We start from the raw sequence: 24,032 nt of genomic DNA, 5'->3' as shown, positions 1-24,032 counted from the left end.
TACAGTGGAGAAAAGGGGGTAGGGACCAGAAAGTTCAGAAACATCTCTACAATCATGTGGCAGGCTCATAATGGCAGAGCCACACGGCCAGGCGGGGCTTACTGAGATGCAAAATAGACCAGATGCAGCATCAGCAACAGTTTAATACCAGAAAAATCAAACCCAAGATGACCAGCTAATCAAAATTCGGTATTTAAAAACTCCTTTAAAATAGTTCATTTGTAGCAAAGGTGGGCACTTCCCGGCTTCCAGCGGATGCCAAGCCTGTTCCACATCTGCTGTGTACTTGCTGACCACACAGCTTAGTTCTTCTGTATAAGACCTACGTCAACCAGAGTGCCCTTAGGCCTCCACTGTGTTACCCAGGAGCTGGGTGGTCTCATTCTCTGACAGAGGGTAACAACAGCAGAGCTCAGCTCCTTCTGTCAGGGTCAGAGGTGACAGGGTCCCAGAATGGCATGTGTCACCACTGTCACTTCTGACTTTGGTACCTCTGGGGTCATACATGGGCTCTATGGTGGTATTTCTGTCACCTAGGTTTTGGGTCTCAGTTCTTTGTTCCTCTGTCCTTTAGAAGGTCTGGCTAGGAAGACAAGACTAGGATCTGCTCTCTGTGGCTACTCACTAACTTTTGTGGCTGAGCTGGAAGCCATGAAGCCATGACCCTGGCAGACTGTGCTCCAGATACGGTTGCACAAGTGGCTGGAGAGTGGTGATATATGTTTGATAGGTTCTCTTTCCTCCTCCCTCAGTTTGAAGCTGGACCCTACGGTTGCATCCTGCTCACCTTGTCTGCCATCCTGTCCAGGTCCCTGGAGCTGTGAGTATCTGCCCTCATCCCAGGCCAGGGGCTGTCCATCTTGTTCCCTGGGTGGCCCTTGATGAAGCTACAAGGAGGGAAAGCTGGCTGGCGTGGAGGAGAGTAGTCACAATCTATATACATATCTTCCTGGGGTTGCCTTCTCTGTGGCCTTCCCATATGCCAGGGGATGGCAAGGGATGCCAGGGGATGGCAAGGGATGCCAGGGGATGGAGACCTCCTCCCTCCCTCAAAGGGCTCGCAGGCAACTGCAGTACCTGCAGGCAGAGCACGCAGTGAGATTCTTCTGATGTGTGTGCAGGGATGAATAATGGAGGCCAAGACCTGGGCATTGCCATTGGGGAACCCAGAAGATTAATAGCACATGAATTTTTTGTGAAGTACAATCGATTGATTCTCCATTCCTTCCAAGCATAGGCAGGGTTAGAGTATGGAACTCTGGGGGAGGGAGTAGTGTTAGGGGTACCTGGTGAGGGAGATTTGGAGAATAGTTCTTAGCAGGTTTGGGGGAAAGGGCTGAGCCTGGGTTGCCCTGGCATAAAGAGCATTTGTTTCTCTGTGGATATCAGCTGTGCTGGCAGCCCAGTGCTGTCTCCCTGGGCCTCTGCTGTGGGTGGGAGGAGGTGTGGGGCTTTGCAGCCTCGTGCACTGGCCCTCCTGCTGCTTGCTGATGCTGACCTTATTAAAGCAGGGTGTGCACAGCACTTTCTAATGGCATTTTACTTCTAATCCTGCCGTAATGATATGATTCATTCCTGGTATGGGCTCACGTGCAAGGAGACCATAAGCCTTTCTGACTTCTCCCAGGCTTGCCTTGCTAATCCCTCGATGGTGGGAGGAGCCTTTCAGCCTCACTGAGGGGAGCTGTGATTTTGGGGCCAAGGCTTGGTAGTTCTAACTGCAGCTTCTCCAGCTGTACAGGAGCTTCTGGCTCAGGGTGCAGGTTGTCTTGTCTAAGGGTATGGTGAATGCTGCACTCTTTGGAGCACCCTGAAGTGAGTGGGCACCCGGACCACTTGCAAGCTCCTGCATGTAACCATCTCCCTCCAGAAGGGATCGTCTCACTGGGGAGAGCTGGAGAGCTACTGCCACCTCTTACTGACCCATTTGACCTGGCCAGGCAGGTCAAGGGCAGTCTCTATTCAGGCTGTCCTCTGTGGGCATTCATCAGTGTGGGGATAGCATTACAGTCCAGACAGCCACATAGACACCAATTTACAGAAAAGCACACACAAGTATCTGTAGCATTGACACAGAGATGCGGACCAACTGACTCAAGGGCCTCTGGGTAGCTTTCTTGAGACCTGTAGGCAAGTGTCTTGTGGTTCCTAAGGCATGATAGTCTAGTTAGGCCTCTTCCTTCCCAAGGAGCTGAATTTGATCTCACAACAGAGGTTTCTCCTCACCTTCCCTTAGAGTTCGAAGGAGAAGACAGGTCCACGTACAGTGAGAATAATGTCAGCCAGTATCTTATGTAACCCTTTGCCTTGACAGTCATACTGGAGAATATGGAGTCTGTACCCTGCTCTACTGAGTGGATCCACTATGGCCACTGTGGCTCTAGGAGGTGAATGGTTTGCCTCTGCAATGTATCAAGGCAAGCTGGCAGCCAGCTACCAAGCAGGCTGGCCCCACACAGTTGTTTTGTTTTGTCACATACAGAGGTGATTTCTGATGATCTACAAACTTGGAATCAGGCCTGGTTTCTCCTCTTCGTTGGAGTTTCTTCCCCTAAGAACTGGAGATTCCTGGGCCACTCAGCCCTCGTGGTTTGCCCCATCTTTTCTCCACAGGAAGCCCCCGGATCACAGGTAGGGCAAGGTCAGCTTTGCTTGGATGCTCCCACTTTGGTCAACCCTCTGGGAGTGTGAAGCTGGGCTTTGTTCCCGCCGCATGCTAGCCTCCAGTAGATCTCGTCACTCCTTCCTTCAATCTTGTCTCGACTCCCGTGAAGTCTTCTCAGTATACACAACCTCAGCATGTCCAGGACTTTATGGTGCTCATCCTCGCCATGGACTTCCCAGCCACATCTAAGCACCATGGAGCCTGAGATGGGCCTGGTGGGGGGACTGAGCCCAGGCCTGGGATGTCCGGTGTGAAGTGAACTTGAGGTAGCAGCAGTTACCTCTGAGCCATTCAAGTACAATGAGGCATGTGGACTGAAGGCTTTATTGGCAACCAGGGCAGATCTGGGTAGCCCGGGTGGCTTCTGCAAATACTCCCAGAAGGCTGCTTGAGGTGGGAGCATCCCAGAAGAACTAGCCTTGCTTGAACCACCTGTGATCCAGGGGCTTCCTTCAGAGGAAAGATGGCTATCCATGAGGATAGGAACGGCCTGGGCAGTCTTAGTGTTGCTCAGCTTGAGAGTGGTGTTGAAATGGCCACAGCCCTCGCTCCCAGCTGACGACTATGCTCTGCTTGGCATACCAACTTCCATCTACTACCTTGGGGTCAGCAACCCTCAAAGGCCTTTCTTCGTAGACATCTGGACACAGAAGTACAGATGTTACCCAGTTCAGGCACCAGGTGGCCTGCTGGCGAAGCCACGAATGCAAACCTTTTACAGTTTCATTGTCGATCAAGGGCACTTAGATCCATGTCACTCAGCAGCCACCTGGCTGGCCAGTGTGTCTTCAATGCTTTTTCACTAGCTGACTGGGCTGATGAAACTGAATCTAACTTACTCTTCAGATAAATTTATTTCTGAAAAAAAAAAAGAAGAAGAAAGCCATTTCAAAGCTCACTGTGCGAAGCAGGCATAGTCAGGTGGCTAGTGAGTGTGGCGGTGGGGGGAGGGCAAGTCCCCTGCCTGACCCTCAGCATCTGGCATGACTCTTCTTTGTTCCCAGTTCTGCTAAAAATGTAGGGAGCAGATGATGGCCGAGGGCCTTCCTGCTCTGGGTTCCGAGTCAGCTTTGGAGAATCCTTTGATGCTGTTTCTGGATGGTCTGTTACCACTTTGAATGGTAGTTGGAAACAGGTCCTAGGAGCCAGAGTTTTTATTATCAAATGCTGCTTAGCCATGAGAGTGCTGGGTTGGGAAGGCCTCCCTAGTTCATTCCTAATACTGTGTGTGTGTGTGTGTGTGTCTGTGTCTGTATCTGTGTGTTTGTTTCTATACATGTGTGAATGTCTCTCTCTTTATGTGTGTCTGTGACTGTGTGTCTGTGTGTGTTGGGTGGGCCCTGAGGTGGATATTGCTGGTCTGAGATTGCAGAGGATAGCATGATGACATGTTTGATGTGAGTGAGTGAGGGAAGGGGCACACTCTCCCCTCCCTTGTAGGGTTCTCTCCAGCCCAGAGGCTGCTCTTATATATAGGTCACTTGTGAGCCAGAGTGGAGCTAGGATGCATGCTGTGGGCAGATGCAAACCCAGCATACCCAGGCCAGTTGTTCCCAGGAGCAGGCAGAAGCAGACCTTTGAGCTTTGCTTCCCCCAGGGAGGGTGGAGCTTGTGTAGCTTGTTTCCCCCGCAACCTGATTTTAAGCTGTTTGTATTCTTTCTTAAGATCTGCAGTTGCTTACAGTAAAGCCCGTGTTACATTTCATGCTCTCGTGACTTCTAGACACTGAGCTGTATGCCTAGAGATTTCCCTAGGGAGTTCTTGCACACCCCCAGGGATGCTCAGAGCCCCACGATCTGGACACTGCCCAAGTCAGGCTTGGGTGACCCAGGGATGCGGGGGCGGGGGGGCAGAAAGGGGGTGCTAAGGGAAGCACAGCCTGGCTCACAGTGAGGCAGTGCCCGTCAATGGCAAGAAGTCATGCCAGCAGCCTGAAAAGTTTTTTTTTTTTTTTTTTTTTTTTTAATCCAGTGACCATCAGTACTCATTACTGCAGCATCTTTGGCAGAAGAAGGGCAATCATGAAAGTCCAAAAACACAATGTTGAGCACAATCAGACATTGAGGGCCAGGGCCTTGCCACACTGCATCTCACCATGTAACTCCTGCCCTCAAATTTCTTGAGATTAGAAACAATTGTGCCAGGAGGACAGTTTCTTTTCCTTGAGAAAATATCCCTGAAGTGAGAGTCAGCCACGGATGCTGGCTACAAGGCAAGTGACAGAACAGCAGTCTGGCCACAGGATGCGGAAGCCAAAGATTAACTCATTTGTGTACAGCATGGCCAGAGGAGAAGGACATCCGGGAGGAAATGCTGACTTTGGGACTTGGATCCTCTGCATCTTCTCTGCGTCTTCAACCCTCTCTTATATCCCAGCTGTGTTTCCAAGAAGAACCAGACTTGCTACAGTTCTCCTTGCCAGGTGTCAGGCTCCCAGGCATTGTGTGGCTAGCCCTGGCTGTACCCAACATAGAATGTGTGAAACTTGGGGTACCCCAAGGTTTACTGTCCAGTGATAGGACATTTTGGCTTCAGTCAGGAAGTAGAGGCATGGGGAGCATAGAAGAGTAGAAGGGCCAAGCTCTTCTGAGAAACAGATAAAGGCAGGCAGGCACAAAGCCCAGTTGCAGATCCCCTGAGGGGAGCTGGGAGGCCAGAGACATGTGCAGTGCGGCTAAGAGCTAGGAAGCTCCTGTTGGGAACCTGCTGTCCCTACACATATGTGGCTTTCATCATGATGGAGTGTGCACAATGCTTGGCAGGCAGCATCCATAGAGTTCCTAAACTTTCTCAGTCCTGGATAATGAGAAGTAACAGCTACCCAGATCAGGAGCCCCAATCCTGGGCTTTTATCTCCATGTTGCCAGACAGATCTCCAGTCCTCTCCTACCTGCGGCTCCTCCATAATGTGCAAGGCTTCCCGGGATGGAGAAGGGCCTTTGTACTGGAACATTAAGATCTTTAGGCTATAGCTGGGGTTTAGCAAGAAGTCCCTCAAGGACTTCCAACACTGCTTTCCATGAGAGGAGACTATACTAACAAACATTTCCAGCTACACTGATGGAGACCAAGGTCAAGTGTGGAAGGGAAGCCCCATGTCTTAGCAGATGCCTCACCCAGACTCCCTTATATGAGTCATCCTTTGTGTACTACCCTATGAGTGTGTGGCCAGGGTCTTCCATCCTCTCCCCTCAAGGAATGTGTAGTTAGGGTTCTATTGCTGCTACAAAAAGCTACAACCAAAAAGCAAGTTGGGGAGGCAAGGGTTTATTGGTCTTACACATTGTAGTCCATCACTGAAGGAAGCCAGGGCAGAAATCTAAACAGGGCAGCAACCCAGAAGCAGGAGCTGCTTTAGAGCCCACAGAGGTGCTGCTTACTGGCTTCTTCTATATAGCTGGCCCAGTCTACTTTCTTATAGAACCCAGGACCAACCGACCATCTCAGGGATGGTACCACCCACAATGGGCTGGGCCCTCTCCCATCAATCACTAATCAAGAAAATTCTCTACAGCAGTGGTTTTCAACCTTTGACAAATCTCTGTCTCAAAAAATATTAACATTACATTTCATAAAGTAGCAAAATTACAGTTATAAAGAAACAGTGAAAATAAGTTTATGGTTGGTGGCAGGGTGTGTGTGTTACCACAACATGAAGAATTGCATTAAAGGGTCACAACATTAGGAACGTCGCAAACCACTGCTCTGAAGGCTGGCCCACTGCTTGATCTGACGGAGGCAGTTTCTCAGTTGAGGTTCCCTCCTCTCAGAGGACTATGGTTTGTGTCAAGTTCACATAAGTCTAGCTAGCAGACTGTGTTGTCAGGAGGCAGTCTAGCCAGAAGGAGAGCGGAGGAGATCGGATCCTTGCTGGTACCTTGGGCTTTTGTGATCTTATGGCAGCCCAAGGAATAGACCACAGGCCTGAGACCATTCTCCTTCTTCTCAGGGGACTTTGAGAAGTGAAAGAAGTTGCTGTCACTTCCTTCCTATCTCCAGGGCCCATACCAATTGTTCTCATATGATAAGATAGTGTCACTTGTCTTATAGCTCCCAGTTTAATAGGTCATGCATATATCTTCTTCCCTGGGGGATGGTGACAAGAGCTATTTAGGTGTGTCTGATGACTTAGAAGTGGAAAGAAAGCAAGGCTCCAGATAGGCCCGCACCAGCCTGAGAACTTGATGGCCTTTTGTACTTCCAAGTTTAGTTGTCAGGGTCCCGGCAGGCTAGGTCCCCAGGCTACAGAGACAGCAAATTTAGATGGGGAATATCCAGTAGGGCTAGCTGTGGGCATTAGCTCTGCCAATGGACAGTGAGCCTGGTGGTTGCATGGGAGGGGCCCACTCTGTGGTCCAGGATACAGTGTGGTTGATAGCTGAGCAGAAGGCCCTCCTGAACCTCAGGTCCATGTGTGTTTTCATTCTCCCTACTTCTTCCATTGAGGGTTCGGGTATCCAGAAGAAGAAGTCAGGCCTCTGTAGGAGGAGAGGAGGGTAGCACACTGAACCTTCTAGAAGGGCAGTCTGGGCCAAGGGTACACTGCTTAGTTATCCCTTCCTCAGCTTGCCCCCTGGAATCTCGCTATTAGAAGCTGTTATCAGGGCTTCCCTTGCTCACAGCTCCTCCCACCTGGTGCTTGCTGTGCATCTGCAGGGTCTGCAGCCCAGTTCTAGCCAGTAAGGAATGGATAGGATGTTACCTGGTCCTAAAAGCCCTTGTGGCCTAGAGGGGCAAAGCGGTCATATGAGAACAATTGGTATGGGCCCTGGAGATAGGAAGGAAGGAAGGAAGGAAGGAAGGAAGGAAGGAAGGAAGGAGAGGAGAGGAGAGGAGAGGAGAGATGAGGTATTTCTGTCCCTGAGGTAAAGAAGAGCTGGTCTCTTTATGGAGGAAGGAACACTTATCAGATCTGTGAGGACTGGCAATTAGGGCTTGTCAGACAGAAAAAATCAGTCTCTAGAAATCTAGCTGAGAGGAATGGTGCCAGAGCCAGGGAGAGATCATGAGTCACGAGGCACAGGCAGCTTTGGGGTACACCACTCGGTAGTGAGGGTCATGGGTTCCTTGGGGATGCTCTGGGCAGTACTGAGGATCATGGCTCCCTGTTCTTTCTTTTTCAAACTTCTTCAGACAGGCCCTTCTTCACTCTCTGGAGCTTCCTGACACCACATATTCTCTTCTTCTTACTGCCTGGGCATGGGAAGGACCCTCCTGTCATGATGCTATCACAGTGTGCAAGGTTCCTCCATGGTCTGATCCACCTCATTATAACAACCCTGTAGGGTAGCGATTGTTATCCTGGGGACCACAGCACCTGGGGAAGAAGAGCCTGACATTCAAGCATCTGACCACTGTCCCGCCCCTCTGCCCCTTCCTGGAAGAACTGTTCCCCCAATCCTTCGTAGATGTCCTCAGCTACATTTTGACCTTTTGGAGGCCGAGGTTCACCATAGGCTCTTGGCTGTGACATGAATGGTCAGGGTGGCAGGAATTGTGACCTCTCAGTCATTGTTTTCCTGTTTTTAATTGTTGTGATTGTAGGAAAAAGGAAGTGACATTTATCACACGCCAGAGGCTTTATATAGTTTATCTCACTCTGTTCTCACAGTAACCCATAATAGGAGGCATCACCAGGCTCATGTAGCCTTTGGGGACACAGACTCTCAAGAAGGGACAAGTTTTAAATGGCAGCCTTTGGGCTTGAACCCAGGCCTCACTGACTTAGAGCCCAGATTCTCTCAGCTGTATCATAGCTGCCTGTCTCACTGCAGAAACTCACCTCCTTGAAGTAGGCTGGGGGTGTAGGAGTGCAGCCATGGGGGGGAGGGGTAAGAGCTCACCCAGGGACATGGTTCTGCAGAGCCCAAGTACTAGTGCTTAGGCAAAAAAGGGATGGACGGTTTCTGTTCACACAAGACTTTTAGAGATAAGTGTCCGGGACCAACCACCCTTGTTCCCATCGCAGAAGTTCCCAGAGGTCACTAATCTTTCCCTAATCTCTTATTCCATCAGTGTGGACTCAGACTGTGAGGGACATAGGGGTTGGTCACTTGGTTAGACTGAGGTTGAGCTGGCCACCAACCTGCCTTGTTCAGGTCTGGGGACTAGAGATGGGGCCATGTCTCTAGGCTGTAGCGTGTGTACACGCCTATTATTGTCCCTTCTGTTTAGAAGTTTCTGTGCCAAATGCCATGTTCACATGGGAGACTTTTAGGTGAAGGGACAAGCTGGTTGGAGCCAGGGTTGGTAGAACCTGGGTGGGGTTTCAAGGGTTTGGCCTGCCTGGAGCTGGCTGGCCGTGCTAACATCTGGCTGTATGTCAGACCATGTAGAACACTGGCACTGCCTGAGGTGTGGCCACACAACAACAAAGTCCAGTCTTTTCTTGGGACTTCAGTTTTCCCATCAGTGAGAGATGAGGGTCCTACCCTCCTGGCCTACCAAAGCTTTTGAGAGAAGAATGCATTTGGAAGGATCTGTAGCTATAGATCCTATCCGGTGTTGTCAGCTTGCTCTACAGCAGAAACACCAACTGTTGTGAGATGTGTGAGAAGGGCAGAGGCCAGAAACTGACCTCAGGTCTTGAATCTTGGATGGTATTCATCAGTAGCTTGGACCAGTCTTCTCCCAGAGCCTACACTGAGCCCTGGGGGCTCTCCTGGCCCTGAGTCTCTCTTTTTCTATTCTTTGCCACTGGCCAGTGGTTCAAGGACCTCCAGATGGTGAAAAGATTTGAGGGATTGGTCATTGCTAGCCTCCCAAGAAATGCTCCCTGTTGCCTCTTGTCACTAGGCAACCCAGATAGTCACAGGGCAGGTCCTTTGGTCCTGGCCCATTACTCCCAAATGCTGAGGTGTTAGGAGCAGGGCACCTGTTACTGAGTTTTACCTACCATGGTCAGGTACACTGGGTTTTCCCACTGTGGGCTTATTGGCTTTGCAGTGCAGGAAACACAGTTTGCTGGAGGAACCTGAAGCACAGGACAGCTTCTGGCACATGGTTCAGATGGACCCTGGTCTCTTAGCTTTTATAGTTCAGGATCCTAGTGGGAATTATAGAGCAAGTTAATCTCTGCCTTCACTATAGAAGCTCCGTCCTCGGCTTCTATAAAGTGGACTTCTGCATAGAAGGTTTTGTTAAAAGAGAGCTTTTAGTCTACAGTGACATTGGAAGTCCCTTTTCCTAGTATCCTAGACTGGTGCTAACAAGGCTGGGAACACATTGATGCAGAATACAGATACAGATCCATTGAATACAGAGCCTTATTCTTACAACTCTGCAGGGTGGTGGGGTCAGGACCCACCCTACTGGCTTCATTTTAATATAAGCACCTGGTTAAAGGCTCTCACTTTCCCTAGATGCATATTATGAAGGTCTCATAGTTGATTGGGACTTGAGTGTTTGTGTGTGTGTCTGTGTCTCTATATGTGTTTCTGTGTGTCTGTGTATATGTTACTATATTGAAGATTGAACCGAGAGCCTCACATTGCAGGACGAATGCTTTACCACTGAGCTAAACAATCCTTTTCCATTTTTAATTTTGAAACAGTCTTACTCTAACCTGGCTGACAATGGACTTCTTTCTTTTTAATTTTGTTTGTTTGTTTTTTTTAAGATAGGATTTCTCCGGCCCTGGTTCTCGTTCTGTAGATCAGGCTGGCCTCGAACTCAGAGATCTGCCTGCCTCTGTCTAAGTGCTAGGATTAAAGGTGTGAACCACAGCACTAGTATGGCTGGACTTTGAACCCTCCTGCCTCTGCCTCCTGAGTAACTGGGACTATAGGCAGGTTTGCTTCTTCAGGCTGGCTTCAGTGTATGGATTTGGGGAGACATAATTCTACCTAAGACCATTTTGCTCCAGAATGGGAGGCTGAGGTCTAGGGAAGAAACACTTGCAATTATTCTACAGCAAACTGGCAGCCTGATTCAGGGCTGAATCAGGCTTCTGTGTAAGCTGATCTGTTATGTAGCCAAAGCAGAGGAGGATGGCCTCTGACCCAGGACTCCTCACGCATGGGCCTTGTCAGAACTCCCCAGGGGAGGACTGGGCATTGCTTTTTGCCAAAGTTGTAAATCTCTTAAGCTATAAGCTGCTCGTTGGCGTCTCCCGGGTGCCCTAATGTGAAATACACATGTCCCTCCCTTTTAAGATCCAGGCAACTTCTGAATTTCCCATCGTGTTTGCACCTAAGGATGCAATTACCGTTTCCTCCCATTGTCCGTTCTGCTGGTCCCTCTTCTCCTAGCTGACGCAGGCTTTCGAGCCCGCTGGGTGAACACGCGGCTGAGAGCTTATGAAGATCGGGCTGCTTCTGAAAGCCACAGGTGGCCGGCGGCCAGTGATGCTTATCAGTCCCCCCAGGACTGCTTTGAGGTTATTTTCTTCTCGTCAGAAGATGTTGTATATGCCACAGAGAACGTTTCCATCAATTCTTCTGCCTCAGCTAGCGCCAACCCAGCACTGTGCTTGCCGTGAGTCACCCTTGCTGGCTCTCTCCCAGGCACACTGGTCTGCTTCTAGTGGGCAAGACCTACAGACCTTCCCAGAGGACCCTGGGCCTTTGTGGTTCTTTATAGGTCTCTGTGATTCTACCTGGAGTCTATCTCCTGAGTACCACTTTCCCATTTGACTATCAGTTATAAATACACACGCACACACATACACACACACTTTTTTTTGGGGGGGGATGTATGATGGAGTTTGAGTTTGTGAAGCTATCTGGGAAGAGAAGAGGACTGGAGTGTCCATTTTGGGAACCTTCGACTTGTGGTATCTCTTGAGACCAGGGGTTCCTTGTCTTTCACTAAAAGGAAAAACAAATGTCCAGTCACTGGGCCCTTGCCACCTGTGGCTCCAGCTCAATGCTTCTTCTGGGTTGTGGATGTAGGAAGCAGTCCAGGCCCTGGGCATAGTGCCAGGTGGGCAGTATGCAGTCAGGTCTGTGTGGAGCCGTGGAGGCCTAAGATCCAGGCTCTCTCACCTTACCTTCTCCTAGTGCCCACCTGTCTGAGCCTCTTTCAACGTCTATTGAATCGATGTAGTAAGTCCTTCTTGCCTGGGGGCTTCATGCTGTGTGTGGTCAGTGGCCATGGCTACTTTGCTATGTGCTGGCTAACCGGTTCTAGGACACGTGACATTGGTGCCTCTAGAGAGACTTACTTTAGGATGCCTGAAGGACCAGAATCCTAATGGTAGGATTAAGGTGATGGCAGGCAGGGCTTTGAGGCTGGGCATGGAGACTTTCATGCTTCCTTATGAACAGCTCTCACCCCTCAGGGTGCGGGTCCCTGTCACCATGGGTACCCCGAGCTGTTTTTTCCTCTCACCTTACATCCATTTCTTCTAGTCTGAAGAATTTCTTTTGGTAAAGAGGCTCTTCACTCTGTGCTGTTTGAGGTTCTGTTCAAATACGGAGCCACGTGAAGGGGGTACCCAAGCCTTAGACACTAGCTGCCAGGGTTTTCCACTATCCCATCATCCACGAGCAGGGTCCCTTTGGCAAGCCAGCTATTTCTTTGAGACAGGGTTTTCTTGCATAGTCTCAGGGAATCCTGGGAGTGTAGTACCCAAGACAAAAGTTGTGCTTGGGTGGCAATGGCTGTTGTTCCAGCCTCAAGCAGGCTTTCTATGGTAGGCCAGCAACGCCATACCATAGGCATGGTCAGTTTTAAATGAGAAATGTGTATTTTGGCTTATGGTTCTGGTAGTTAAGTGTCTGCATCTCATGATGATCTTCTTGCTGGAAGAGTCCTGAGGAGGTAAAGGGACCATAAATGCAAAGGGAGTACACGTATGCCTCCTCCTCCATCTTCTTCCCTCCCCCACTCTCTCTTCTTTCTTTTTCTGCTCTCTCCCCTCCCCTCTCTGGCTCACCCAATCAGGCTATCAGGATTCAACCATAGTGCCTTCATTCTAATGACTTTACCTAGTTGTAGTCTAATCCTAAAGGCCTCAGCTCTAAGCACCATAGTTATCAAGATTCTACCTTCTTGGGCTTTGGAGATGGCTCAGTTGGTAAAGTTCTTACTGCTTAAGTGTGAAGACCTGAGTTCAGATCCTTAGTACTCATGTAAACAAGCCAGGTGTGCCCGTGAAAAGCGGTAATCTCACCACTGAGGAGACAGGAGGACCCCTGTGGACCACAGTGGAGACAGTGAGCTCCACTGGCCAGCCAGTCTGGCCAAATTGGTGAGCTCTAGGTTCAGTGAGAGACCCTGTCTAAAAAAGATAATTAAATAAGGCAGTGCCACCCACACACATAGCCAAGACTACCTGGTCTTAGTGGGCTATCATGAAGTTGGCAAGGATCTGATTGGAGGATCTGGGAGGAGCTAGGACTAAAGGGAGAAGATACTACCGTATTTCATTGTGTAAGCATGTGAAATTCTCAAAGGAAATCTTTTAAAAGATAAGGTGGAGGCTGTTGAGATGGTTCGGTGGGAAAGAGCACATGCCACCATGCCTAGTGACCTGAGTTCAATCCCTGGATCCCACATGGAGGAAAGAACGAACTGACTCTTGTTGGTTGAAAGTAGTCCTCTGATTCACTGTGGCAGGTGCTTGCATGTGCATGTATATATGCACGCATACACACACACACACACACACACTAAGGTGGAGAGTTATAGGGGATATTGGACATCAGCCTGTGGCCTCTAGAAGCCCACATGCATGTACACTTTTTATACTCTTACTACCTCACAATGGGAGTTAGATTTTAGCACACCATCCCTGGGGAGACATACTCCAGCCATACTGAAACTACAGCAAAGCCATTAGAGTCCGGTCCAGCCAATTCCTCCTGTTTAACAGACTGGCTTGACTGAGCACAGACACCCCATCCTCACCGTTGTTACTAGTAGTTGTGGTGGGAACTTTGGACATTGGATTCCCAGCTCAAGGGCCTTTTACTCACCAGATTTTGGTGTGATCAAAATGGAGGACATTTTTGTGTCACCATCTCCACAGAGGGGTCACAATGCAACAAGAATGCTTAGGTTCTCAGAAAATCTGAAATCCATAGGCCAGGCCCAGAGAGAGCACCTGACTCCTCAGTGTCCCCCACACATGCTAATGCCTCTCTATTTCATGATTTCTAGTGTCCGCCAGGACTTCGATGTCCCCACCAGCCATCTCATCGGAGCTCACGGATACTGCACGCAGGTCAGGAGGCAGTGGGGCCCGCAGAGGGGAAGCCAGCTAGCCTTCCCGTGCTCAGTTACTTCCTTTGTTCTTCATCTCAAACACCCTCCAAGCAGCTTACATGAGCCTGCCTCTTCTGGGCCTCACTGTCATGGAGACCTGGGAAGAAAACTCAGCTTGCTTTCCACATTTAGCTTGTCTCATGCTGACTGGTATTCTTAGAGCAATGGGGACGCAGAAGAGGTAGAACCTAAGTGCCACTTAAGTGCTGAACTGCACAAAGCCCAGGGTGTTGAAACCTGCCCCAGCGCGGCTGGGAACCCTGGGCAACAGCATACATAGATACACTTGCAGAGGGCGTTGCCTTTGCAACCGCCCTTCCCTCTGTATCTTTACAAAAAAGCCCTGTTGGGGACCAGAGAGACCCTGACCTCACTTGTCATTCATGCTCCCTGTCAGGTGAGGCCACTACAGAGCACCACAGGCTTCTCTAGTCTGCATGAAGACAGCTTCCTTTCTCAAGGCCTCTAAGAATGGCCTTATGGGTCACATTAACATGTTGTCTCTGGGTATGCAGGAGCCAGAATTCACAGTCTTCTGCCCCAGCTGGGGAACCAGTTGTTCTGGGATTTTGACTCACTGTGTCTAACCCTGGAAACCTACCTTGGTCCCATGCAAGGACAGGTTTGAGGTCTGTGGTATAACAGGCACCCACAGAGGGCTGAGGGGTTGGCTTCTGCCCTCCCAGGAAGAAAGCCATGGAGAATGTCTGCTTTTCTGGCTTGCCTGGTGGCTTTGCTCTCCTTCTGGGTTCCTTTTTAACCCCAAGGGAGCTTACACTTGTTGAGGGGGTTGAGAATGGAGCTGCCAAGGTGGAGGGGGGCAGAGGAAGCTAGACCAGCATCATCTAACCCTGGGTTCGAGCCTGTTCTCACCACACTCACAGAAGGAGGTGAGGTGGCTTCCTCTTTTCCTGAGCTCGAGTTTCCTTCCTGTGGAAGAGGCATCTGGCCCAGTCCATGGCTACCAAGCTTTGATTTGCACACTAGTCCTTGTGGGTCATGTTGAAAAGCAGGCTCTGACTCAGGCTGGGCTGGGGCTGGGGCTGGGGCTAGGGAATTTCTTCTTTATTTTCTTATTGTTCTTTTGAGACTGTGTCTTGCTATGTAACCCATGCTGGCCTTGCATTCCAGACCCTCCAGTCTCAGCCCCCTTAAGTGCTGGGATTACAGCCGTGCACCACCTCACCCCAGCCCCATGGAGGCCGAATTTCTAAGAATCCCCCTGGGAATAAACAGTCCAGAGCACACACTTTGAGTAGCAATGGACTGGATGGTGCCTAAGCTTTGCTACAGCAAGGTCCTCTCGCCTAAGCACAGCAGGAGCTACGTGCTGCTCCTATCTCAAGAAGACTTCCTGCTGAGAGGAATGTTTTAAACATTTCCCAGATGGAAGAGCTTTTCTTCTCATTGAAAACCAGATGGAAAAACTTTCCAAACACACACACACACACACACACACACACACACACACACACACAGAAAAACCCAAGACAGTACCTTTCTTAGTAGCCTCTGACCTGAGATACAGTATCTCAGAACAGTTATTTCCTTTGAATTATTTTGTCATTTCCCCTTCAAGGACACAATGAGGCCCTTTACTGTCTCTTTCTAATGAAGGCCCCTTGGTGGCCATCAGTGGAGGCCTAACTGTCACTGGGGCAGGGGTGTTTGTGTCATTTACCCAGAACATCAGCGTTACAATTCAAGAGAAAACACTTCTGTGAACTCTGCCCTGCAGAGCATAGGTTGGGTAGAGGTGGCACCGCCATGCCTGTGGCCTAGGAGACGGCTGTGTGCTTGCTTGCCTCACTGGCAATGCTAGCCTTCCTGGGGAGGATGACACAGAGGAACTGCTTATCTGAATGCTAGGGATGGATTAATCAGAGCCCATCCCCAAAGAGTCCTTGGAAGCTGCCGCCTTTCAGCCTTTCAGCCAGGGTGTTTGTCTCGGCAGGATTGCCACCAGGGTAGCAAGGGTGGCACAGGTGCTACACTCAGCAGATGTCAGGCTGCACGGCCAGGACGAGTCCTGTCTCGTCCATCAGCCTCAGCTTGTTTATCCCTAACCATTGATGATGGGACGTGGGGGTGTCCAGCCCCAGTGATCCACTGCAGTACGACGTCTAGAGATGGATACTCCTAGAGATGCCATTCAGCTATTGACAAGTCCAGGTCTGAGGTTACACATTTGATGCTTGGCTAGGTGTGAGGCATGAGCCTCAGGTCCATTGGATACCTGCTATCCAAGGCAAGCTCAACACCACTTTCTCGCTGCCCCTCTCTGCCTCTGCTCTTGCCCCACCCTGCTTTCCTTAGCATCTCCATGAGACCTTAGGAAGACCAGGGCACCTCCTTGGTACTACCGTGTGCAGGGCTAGCTGGCTTCCTGGCTATGGGATGTGCTGAGTCCTGTGAGATGTTATCGTTGAGGGAAGCTGGGTAAAGGGTACACAGGAACTCTCTGGACTATTTTTGCAACTTCCATTGAGTCTAATGTTCATTTCAAACATTAAAGTGCTTATTTTTGAAAACACTATTTTTCAAGACCCTCCCGGAGGTCAGTCTCCCACAAAGCTGTTCTCACTTAGTTATGTGACTGTGTCTGTGTGGGACAGGGAACACTGTGCACACATGTTTATGCCCTACTCACATCCTACATTAGGTTTCTACCTCACAGACATCCTTAACCTCCCTAGCTGGCCCGGAGCGTGGCGCTGTGTTGTTGCCTTTCTAAGGTCCCCCCAAGTACTGACTTAGGACAGGCTCCTGTGTACAGTCTTTGTTTAAGGAATGCTTGCAGCTAGATTGCTGAGTCCCTCCAAGTGCTTTGATGGAAGCAGTTGGCAGATTTCCGCCATCAGAGCCTTTGGAAAAATCAAGCCTCTACTGTCCCAGCCCTGCATTCTGTTTCTCACCTTCTTTGGTTTCTTTCCTCCTCAACCCCTTTTCCCTTGTTCTCAGCCTCCCGTCCGCCCTTACAAGGCTGATTTCAGAGATCTGACGCAGCTTCCCCTTCTCTCATCAACAGGAACTTGTCAATCTTCTCCTGACCGGGAGAGCTGTGTCTAATGTTTTCAATGATGTTGTGGAGCTGGACTCAGGCGATGGGAACATCACGCTCCTCCGAGGCATCGAGGCACGCAGTGACATCGGTTTCTTATCTCTCTTTGAACACTACAATGTGTGCCAGGTACCAAACCCACTCCAGAACCCCAGCAGCCTTATTCCCTGGACCCATGAGATGGACGACATGGAGGAAGGGAAGCTGGGCTCTGGTTCCCAAAGCTGGCTGGAGTTCACGTCCAGCCTGAATATTGAGCAGCCTAGGAGAAATATGCCCTTGCTGCCTATGCCACAGATACTTCAGACTCAAAGAGCAGATTCTAGGAAAGCTGAAAAGAAGTGATAAGGGTTCATAATGTAGCTGTCCATCAGAGGGGCTACCTCTGGGGTGTGAGTGTGTGTGTGCACGCGTGTGCGTGCATGCATGTGTGCGTGTGTGTGCATGTGTACATCTTGTATTCATGTATATGTGCAATGGGTTGAGGGAGGAAAGAGCTTGATGCCTTAGACTTTGCATTACTTTCTTAGGGCTGCCACAACAAGAGAGGTGCTTTTGTTCATAGTCCTAGACTCCAGTGCTCCCAGACCAAGGTGTGTGCTGGTTGTGCTCCCTCTGAAAGCCACAGAGAGAATCTGTTCATGTCTCCCTTGACTTGTGGCATATTTCAGCACTCTGTGGTGCTCTCTGGCTTATGGTGCAGCATCCCAGGCCAGGCCTGCACTGTCACTTGGCTGCCTGCTCCCTACGTCTTTTATTTCTGAGGACCTCAGTTGGATGATGGGCACACTGCTCCAGTAGGACCTCATCTTAAGCAGTGGCGTGCACAGGAACCCCTTCCTATTCAGAGACACTTAGGGCTTACATGTACTTTGAGGGGACACAGCTTAGTTCATACAACTTCATTTGGCCTGTTTGCTGGGTGTGGTCCCTCTGCCTCCTGTCTTGCTGGGAAAGAGCACTTGTAAAGGCCCAGGCTTTAAGTGAATGTGGTAAGGCACTGTGACTGTGCCATGGCTGGCCAGGGGTGCTTCTAATCAGACCTGCTGCCTCAACTGCATTCAGACCTTCTTAGAACTCACTCTTAGTGGCTCTATAGCATCCACTGTTCCATGGCTAGGGATGTGAGGAGCATTGTCCTGAATTTAACAGGAGACTCCTGTTACCACTCAGATACCAAGAGGACATAGATGAGGCTTGGTCATTGCCATAAACTGGAAGCAGAGTCTCACCATATGGGCCCCTAGAGTGTTAGGTAAATGACTTTGCAGGGTGGGAAGGGGCTGGGAGTTTTGTCCCACTCTTCCTGTGTGACTGGGTATTTAGGTATGCTGTCTCTTGTTCATGGACCATGTGATTTGCCTCTTCCTGACTCCCTATCTGAATGATACCCCAGTTCACGGAATGCAGATTGTGGGTCCTAATTGCCTGGAGAGGAAAGTTCCTCTTTGCTTCTGTTGCTGTCAGGAGTAAGGCAACCATTTGCCTATGTGGCCAAGGAGAAGCACCGAGAGCCTGGTAGGTAGGCTCTAATATATTCTAGGCTGACAATCCAGGATAGGCTTGGCCATTTTTATAGATTCCAGGCTAAGTATGAGCCCTGCTGTTTTGCTATGGTCCAGGCTGCCTGGGAACAAGTAACCTATTTTGATTTGATCAGTACAGAGCAAATGGTGAGAAAAACAGTCAAGATCAGTCTTCCTTCAGAGTGAGGTGACTGTCAGAAACATGGGCCCAGTGGTTGTTTTCTTATAGATTCCTTGAACCTACACGGGCCATTTGCTGGTCAAGCTTGAGAGTATTGTCCCACGTGGGTAACAGATACTGTCCTGTGCTGTCCCATGGCAAGCCCACTAAAGAAGGGATTCTAGATGTGCCTGCTCTTTCTCTCCAGAAGTCATCAAGGCTCGGTCTTAGCCTCTCCTACTCCTAAAGACCCAGGCAGGGCCTTCACGTTCTTTTTTTTTTTTTTTGGTTTTTTGAGACAGGGTTTCTCTGTATAGCCTTTGGCTGTCCTGGAACTCACTTTGTAGACCAGGCTGGCCTTGAACTCAGAAATCCACCTGCCTCTGCCTCCCAAGTGCTGGGATTAAAGGCGTGCGCCACCACCGCCTGGCCTTAACGTTCTTAGTACTATCTCTCTTCCCCATGACACTAGGGCCTTCTATCAGTCATTCTCAAGGAAGTTGTACTCCCAAGGTCTGAACTGAGACAAATTCTTGGCCTAGCTGGCCCAATTTACTGGATAACATTAACATAGCCAGGAGGAAGACCCAGGATTTGAGTATCATTGATCCTAATACTGCCACTTCCCAGCCTGTCCCTTCACGAAGGCAGTGTAATCTTTAAAAACATAGATGCAATCACACCATTCTGTGCTCAGAAGTGAAGGGCTCTTCAGTTTGCAGGACTATCATGAGCTGTGTTGTGTCCGCTAAAATTCAGATGTGAAGTCCTGACCCCTGGAACTCTGAGCGGAACTGTATTTGGTGATGGTATTTAAGAACGTGATTAAGTTGGAATGAAGTCACCAGGATGTCACTAATCCACATAACAGTGTCATCATAAGAAGAGATTAGTGAGTAGGTACAGACAGACCTTGTGAGACACAGAACGGCAGTCAACCAGGAGCTGGAGAGAGCTATCCCTGGCAAACATTCCAGATGACATCTTGATTTCAGAATTTTGAGAAAATAAGTTTATGTTGTCTAAGCCACACATTCTGTGGTCTTTGCTGTTCTGGCCTCAGCACAAATAGCTAATGCAGAGATGAAAATCCGGAGTTTGCCATGACTATGGGCCTTCCCAGAGATGTCCCTTCCCCCTTCATTTGGCTCCAGTTGCTGGTCCTTTAGCTACACCTGCCTCTTTAGGGTCGTTCCTCCCTCTGGGCCTCTGTGTATGCTGACCCTCCACCTGCCCTGCCTAACCCACTCTTCATGCTTTGCCTTAATGTTTCTTTCTGTAAGGGAAGACTTCGTCACCTCCGTCATCCCTCTAACTGAGCAGAGTTCTCTCACCTTGTCACCTTGCCTCCAAGCACCTGATTCCTTCGCAGGCCTTTCCTTGATCTAAGCCTCCTATTTTATTGCCTCTAAGATGGACGTTTTCTCACATTTCAGCCCTTCTGAAATGATAGCACACTGTTCTAGGTAGTGGCGTGTCACACTCGGTCAGCGGCTGCCTCTGTTGGTTACAGGACACATGGTGGTGACAGACAGGCTGAGTGAGGCGCTGCACATCTGTACTCGTCTGAGTGATTTCTCTCAGCTCTTCGCTGATCTCATTTTCTCTAGCATTGTATCCCCTGTAGTCTTTTGTGGTGCGGAAGATAAAGTGTAATTACATCAAATGAATGTTACCGTCATAGACAGGAAGGTAATTCTGCTTGTGGTCAAGTGTTGCTCCTTGAGAACAAGTGCTTGAATGCAGCAGTCTGTGCCGGCTGGAGCCGTTCCGTTCACCACTTCTGTGAGAGATTAAGATCCAGATTTAAAAAAACACTCCTGAGAGTGAGCAAGATGGCTCGGCAGGTAAAGCACTTGCGGCCAAACCTCCTGGCCTGCGTTCAAGTCCCAGAACCCATGTGGTAGAAGGAAGGTACTGAGCCCCCTAGTTTTTCTCTCATCTTCACACATACATGTACCTACACACATACACAAAATAACTAAATGTTTAAGAAAATTAAAACTACCCCTAAAAATTCATATATGGATGCAGTGACCTATTCAGAAATAAGCATAAGCCAACTAAAAACCACTATGGTCATTGTTTGAAAGCTTAGAAAGATGATTGTGTATACTGCGCGCGCGCACACACACACACACACACACACACACACACACACACACAAATAAAAAACATTCTTGAGAAAGACAATGCAAAATCCAAAAGGATACTTTTCAAAAGTAAAGATTAAAAAAACCATGAAAATTCCAAGGACTAAACATAACTAAGGTAATACAAAATTTCTAGATAATTTTCTGAAATACATAAAAGATCAGAGTAACATACCAAGTCTGAGTAGTGAGATGCAGTGTGATAAAGATACTACTCTCCCAAAACTGAAAATTAAAAATCCCAAACAGGACTAAGATGTACCTCAGTGTAGAGCACTGGCCTAGCACACTTGAGATACTGGATTAAGACCCCAGCACATCAAAGGAAGAAAATCCCAAAGGGTCTGCAAAGCTTACCTAAGGAAAAACAAATGCCCAGGAGGAGCCAGACAGTCGGAAATGCATAGTTGAGTTTGCAACCACCAGCACAATGAAGACCACAGTAATCAAAACATGGGTGTAAGAATAGAAAAATGGAACCATGAAAACACACACAAACACGCGCACACACCCACAATGGCTAGATTGCAAATTTATGGAGAAAGGGTAGTTCACTTAATATAAAATATTACAGGAGACCTAGGCGTGTGATATATGCCTGTTATCCTAGCACTCGGGAATCTAGAATTTTAAGGCCAGCCTGGGCTACATGTGGAGTTTGTGTCTCCATACAACAACATACAAACAACCTCCAGAAAACAAAGACTAAAAATAAACCCGAACAACAGAAACCCAGAGAATGTTGTGGCAGTTTATTTTGATAAAACTCTAGACATCTACCAGTCATTTGTCAAGTACACAAGTGGAAAATTGCTCCTGTCACATGACCCTAACAGTCAAGGTTAAATCAGCTTCACAGTTTCAATGAGAGCGACAAGAACGGGACGTGAGAGGCACAGAAGCTTGTGAGGCTATGAAGGGAGCTAGCTGGCCTTTCCGGCCATAGCTGGTGGAGGGAGACTCTGACATGATACAGCACATTAAAAAAGGAATGTTGACTCCGGAAGCTATTCCCCTGAGAAATACTACATCCCCAAGCACACGTGTGGCTCATTTGCGTGTTCAGAATCAGAGCATTGTTCTGGCCGTTCTTACTGACTTAGACGGTGTTTGTCAGAACTCACAGCATAGATGTATCCTTGTTGGTGTGAAAAAAATTGAATGGCATTAAGTAAAAATCCCAGGAGCTATGAGTGTGGCTCGTGTACAGAGCACAGGTTTGCCACAGTCACCTGAGTTTATTCCTCAATAGTAAAAGTAAGTTTAAAAGTTCAGAGCAATAAAAGCAAACAAATCAAAGCAACCTACTAAGTGTATCTTGGTCCACAAGAGCCTGGCCTCATTAAGGAAATGGCACACCCAGCTCGCTAAGACCCCTAAGGAAGTTTCTCTGGAAAAATGTCTCCTCGTGGAAAAGCCTTGTGAATGAGTACACTCACTTATAAGTCCTCTGGGCAGCTGTTTTGCTCTTAATAGTTTGACTGTTGTTTATAAATGGCAAACTGCCCTCTGTCCCTCATTTGGAAAACTCAGGAGCTGATGGCGCCCAGGCCTGCCCATGGCTGGCTTGAGGCACTTTCCCTGCCTGTTGTGAGTGAGCAGAGCCAGGCCATGTCTCCCAAGAAAAGGCTCTTTAGAGCAGAGAAAGGAAGCTAAGCTTATAGAAAGGTCGGGCAGGGGTCAGGCACACCCAAATGCCCCGTATCTCAGAAGGAGCAAGCTTGTTGTCCAGGCAAGTGTCGCACACAGCTGAGCGGAGAGGGGCTTTATTGTAGGTAGATAAGAAAGCAACCAGTACTTTGTGAATGTGGTCCCTACACTCCATTTAATAGGCAAGTCCTTCATGGGGGACATGAGCACAGCCCCTTTATCCTAGGCACTTGTATGTAGCTCAGCATTACCCCTGAGGTGGGAGCTGCCTCTCCACTTTTCTGTGGTGGGCCCTAGAGCAAGTGTTCCCTTCTCCATAATTGGAAAAATAGCCTAATTCTTTCCTTAATCCACAATGGAGACTGTAAACGCCTGAGCAGCAAATATCTCATCGCCTGGGAGAGGCTGTGGATTAGGCAGGGCCAGCTCGCCATTGCTCAGTAACCTAGTACTGGTCTATAAGATGCTACCCAGGCACTCACAGAATTATATTATAGAGGGTCGCCTGCCCAAGTGTATTATAGAGGGTCGCCTGCCCAAGGGCTCGGAGCAGTTATCTCTTTGCAGGAAGCATCATGCCAGTGTTCTGGGTGTCTGTCTCTGTTTGGTTCCCACACACCCTTAGCCAGCCATGAGAGTCCCTGGCTAGCAGTCACCAGAGCCTTTTTGTTCCATGTTCTGGCGCTGCCCCGGCCTCATCCTCCAGGCTTCCTTTACAAAATACCCTGCTGTGCCCTGAACTTGTCAGCTGTTCACCCATAGACTGCTCCTCAGACCCTCCCCTCCTGGCTCCCAGGTCTCCCAGTCCTACCTGTCTTGAAAGCACAATTCTAGTTGAAGTCCAGTATTATTCCCGAGGACCTCCAGTTTTCAACCAATTGCTGGCACATTGGGCGGTCTCATGGTAGTGGTGCCTGTGTTGAGTGGTGTCACAAGGCAAATGACACACTCTGGGGCTGTGGTTGAGGGGGCAGTTGCTCAGTGACATCCCCTTGGGAACTGGAAGGAGCCAATGATAACCTGTTCCCTGACTGAACAGTGGAGGTGATAAAGCTTTCAGAAGGGAGGGCAAAGAATGGGGAGGCCCAGGGATTGGTGAGCTGAGTGACTGAGAAGCTCAGCAAAAAGCAAGAGGCCATGGCCGAGCTACACACAAGTGAGGTGTGTGAGAGACTGGAGAAGAGAGGGTTAGATGACTGGGTTGTGACATGGATGTCTCCCAGGACCAATGGGTGTGTTTTGTGTAGGGGGGAGGCTTGTGTGAGGTCCCTGTGATCCTTGTTGTGGGGTGGTCAGTTCTAGAAGGTAGACCTGTGGTCTGGGCAGTGGAAAGGGTTTCTAGCATCACACCAAGGATCTCTGGGAAGCAAGCCTCGCTTCAGCTGGTCAGCATGTTACCTCAGGTCTTTCTGTCTTTCAGGTTGGCTGCTTCCTGAAGACACCAAGGTTCCCCATCTGGGTGGTCTGCAGTGAGAGCCACTTCAGCATCCTCTTCAGCCTACAGCCAGAGCTCTTGTGTGACTGGAGGTCTGAGCGGCTCTTTGACCTGTATTACTATGATGGCTTGGCCAACCAGCAGGAGGAGATACGGCTGACTGTTGGTGAGAC

At 49.2% G+C, this 24,032-nt stretch overlaps 1 protein-coding gene and 1 long non-coding RNA gene across 2 annotated transcripts in view; one reads left to right on the top strand and one right to left on the bottom strand.

Moving 5' to 3' along the window:
• Nucleotides 1-24,032, top strand: part of Mindy4 (MINDY lysine 48 deubiquitinase 4) — a 105,988-nt gene that overhangs the window by 72,262 nt on the left and 9,694 nt on the right. Inside the window, exons 13-16 of the mRNA XM_034519768.2 lie at nt 753-820; nt 13,770-13,833; nt 16,903-17,064; nt 23,845-24,025. Of these exons, the coding sequence (XP_034375659.1) occupies nt 753-820; nt 13,770-13,833; nt 16,903-17,064; nt 23,845-24,025 (475 nt within the window). The remainder of the gene's footprint in view (nt 1-752; nt 821-13,769; nt 13,834-16,902; nt 17,065-23,844; nt 24,026-24,032) is intronic.
• Nucleotides 19,333-24,032, bottom strand: part of LOC143434507 (uncharacterized) — a 31,851-nt gene continuing 27,151 nt past the window's right edge. Inside the window, exon 5 of the long non-coding RNA XR_013104005.1 lies at nt 19,333-20,404. This is a non-coding gene — a long non-coding RNA (uncharacterized LOC143434507). The remainder of the gene's footprint in view (nt 20,405-24,032) is intronic.

Source organism: Arvicanthis niloticus, chromosome 15 (assembly GCF_011762505.2).
Source record: "Arvicanthis niloticus isolate mArvNil1 chromosome 15, mArvNil1.pat.X, whole genome shotgun sequence".
Taxonomy (NCBI): Eukaryota; Metazoa; Chordata; class Mammalia; order Rodentia; family Muridae; genus Arvicanthis; species Arvicanthis niloticus.
This window is presented reverse-complemented; position numbering and strand designations above follow the sequence as displayed.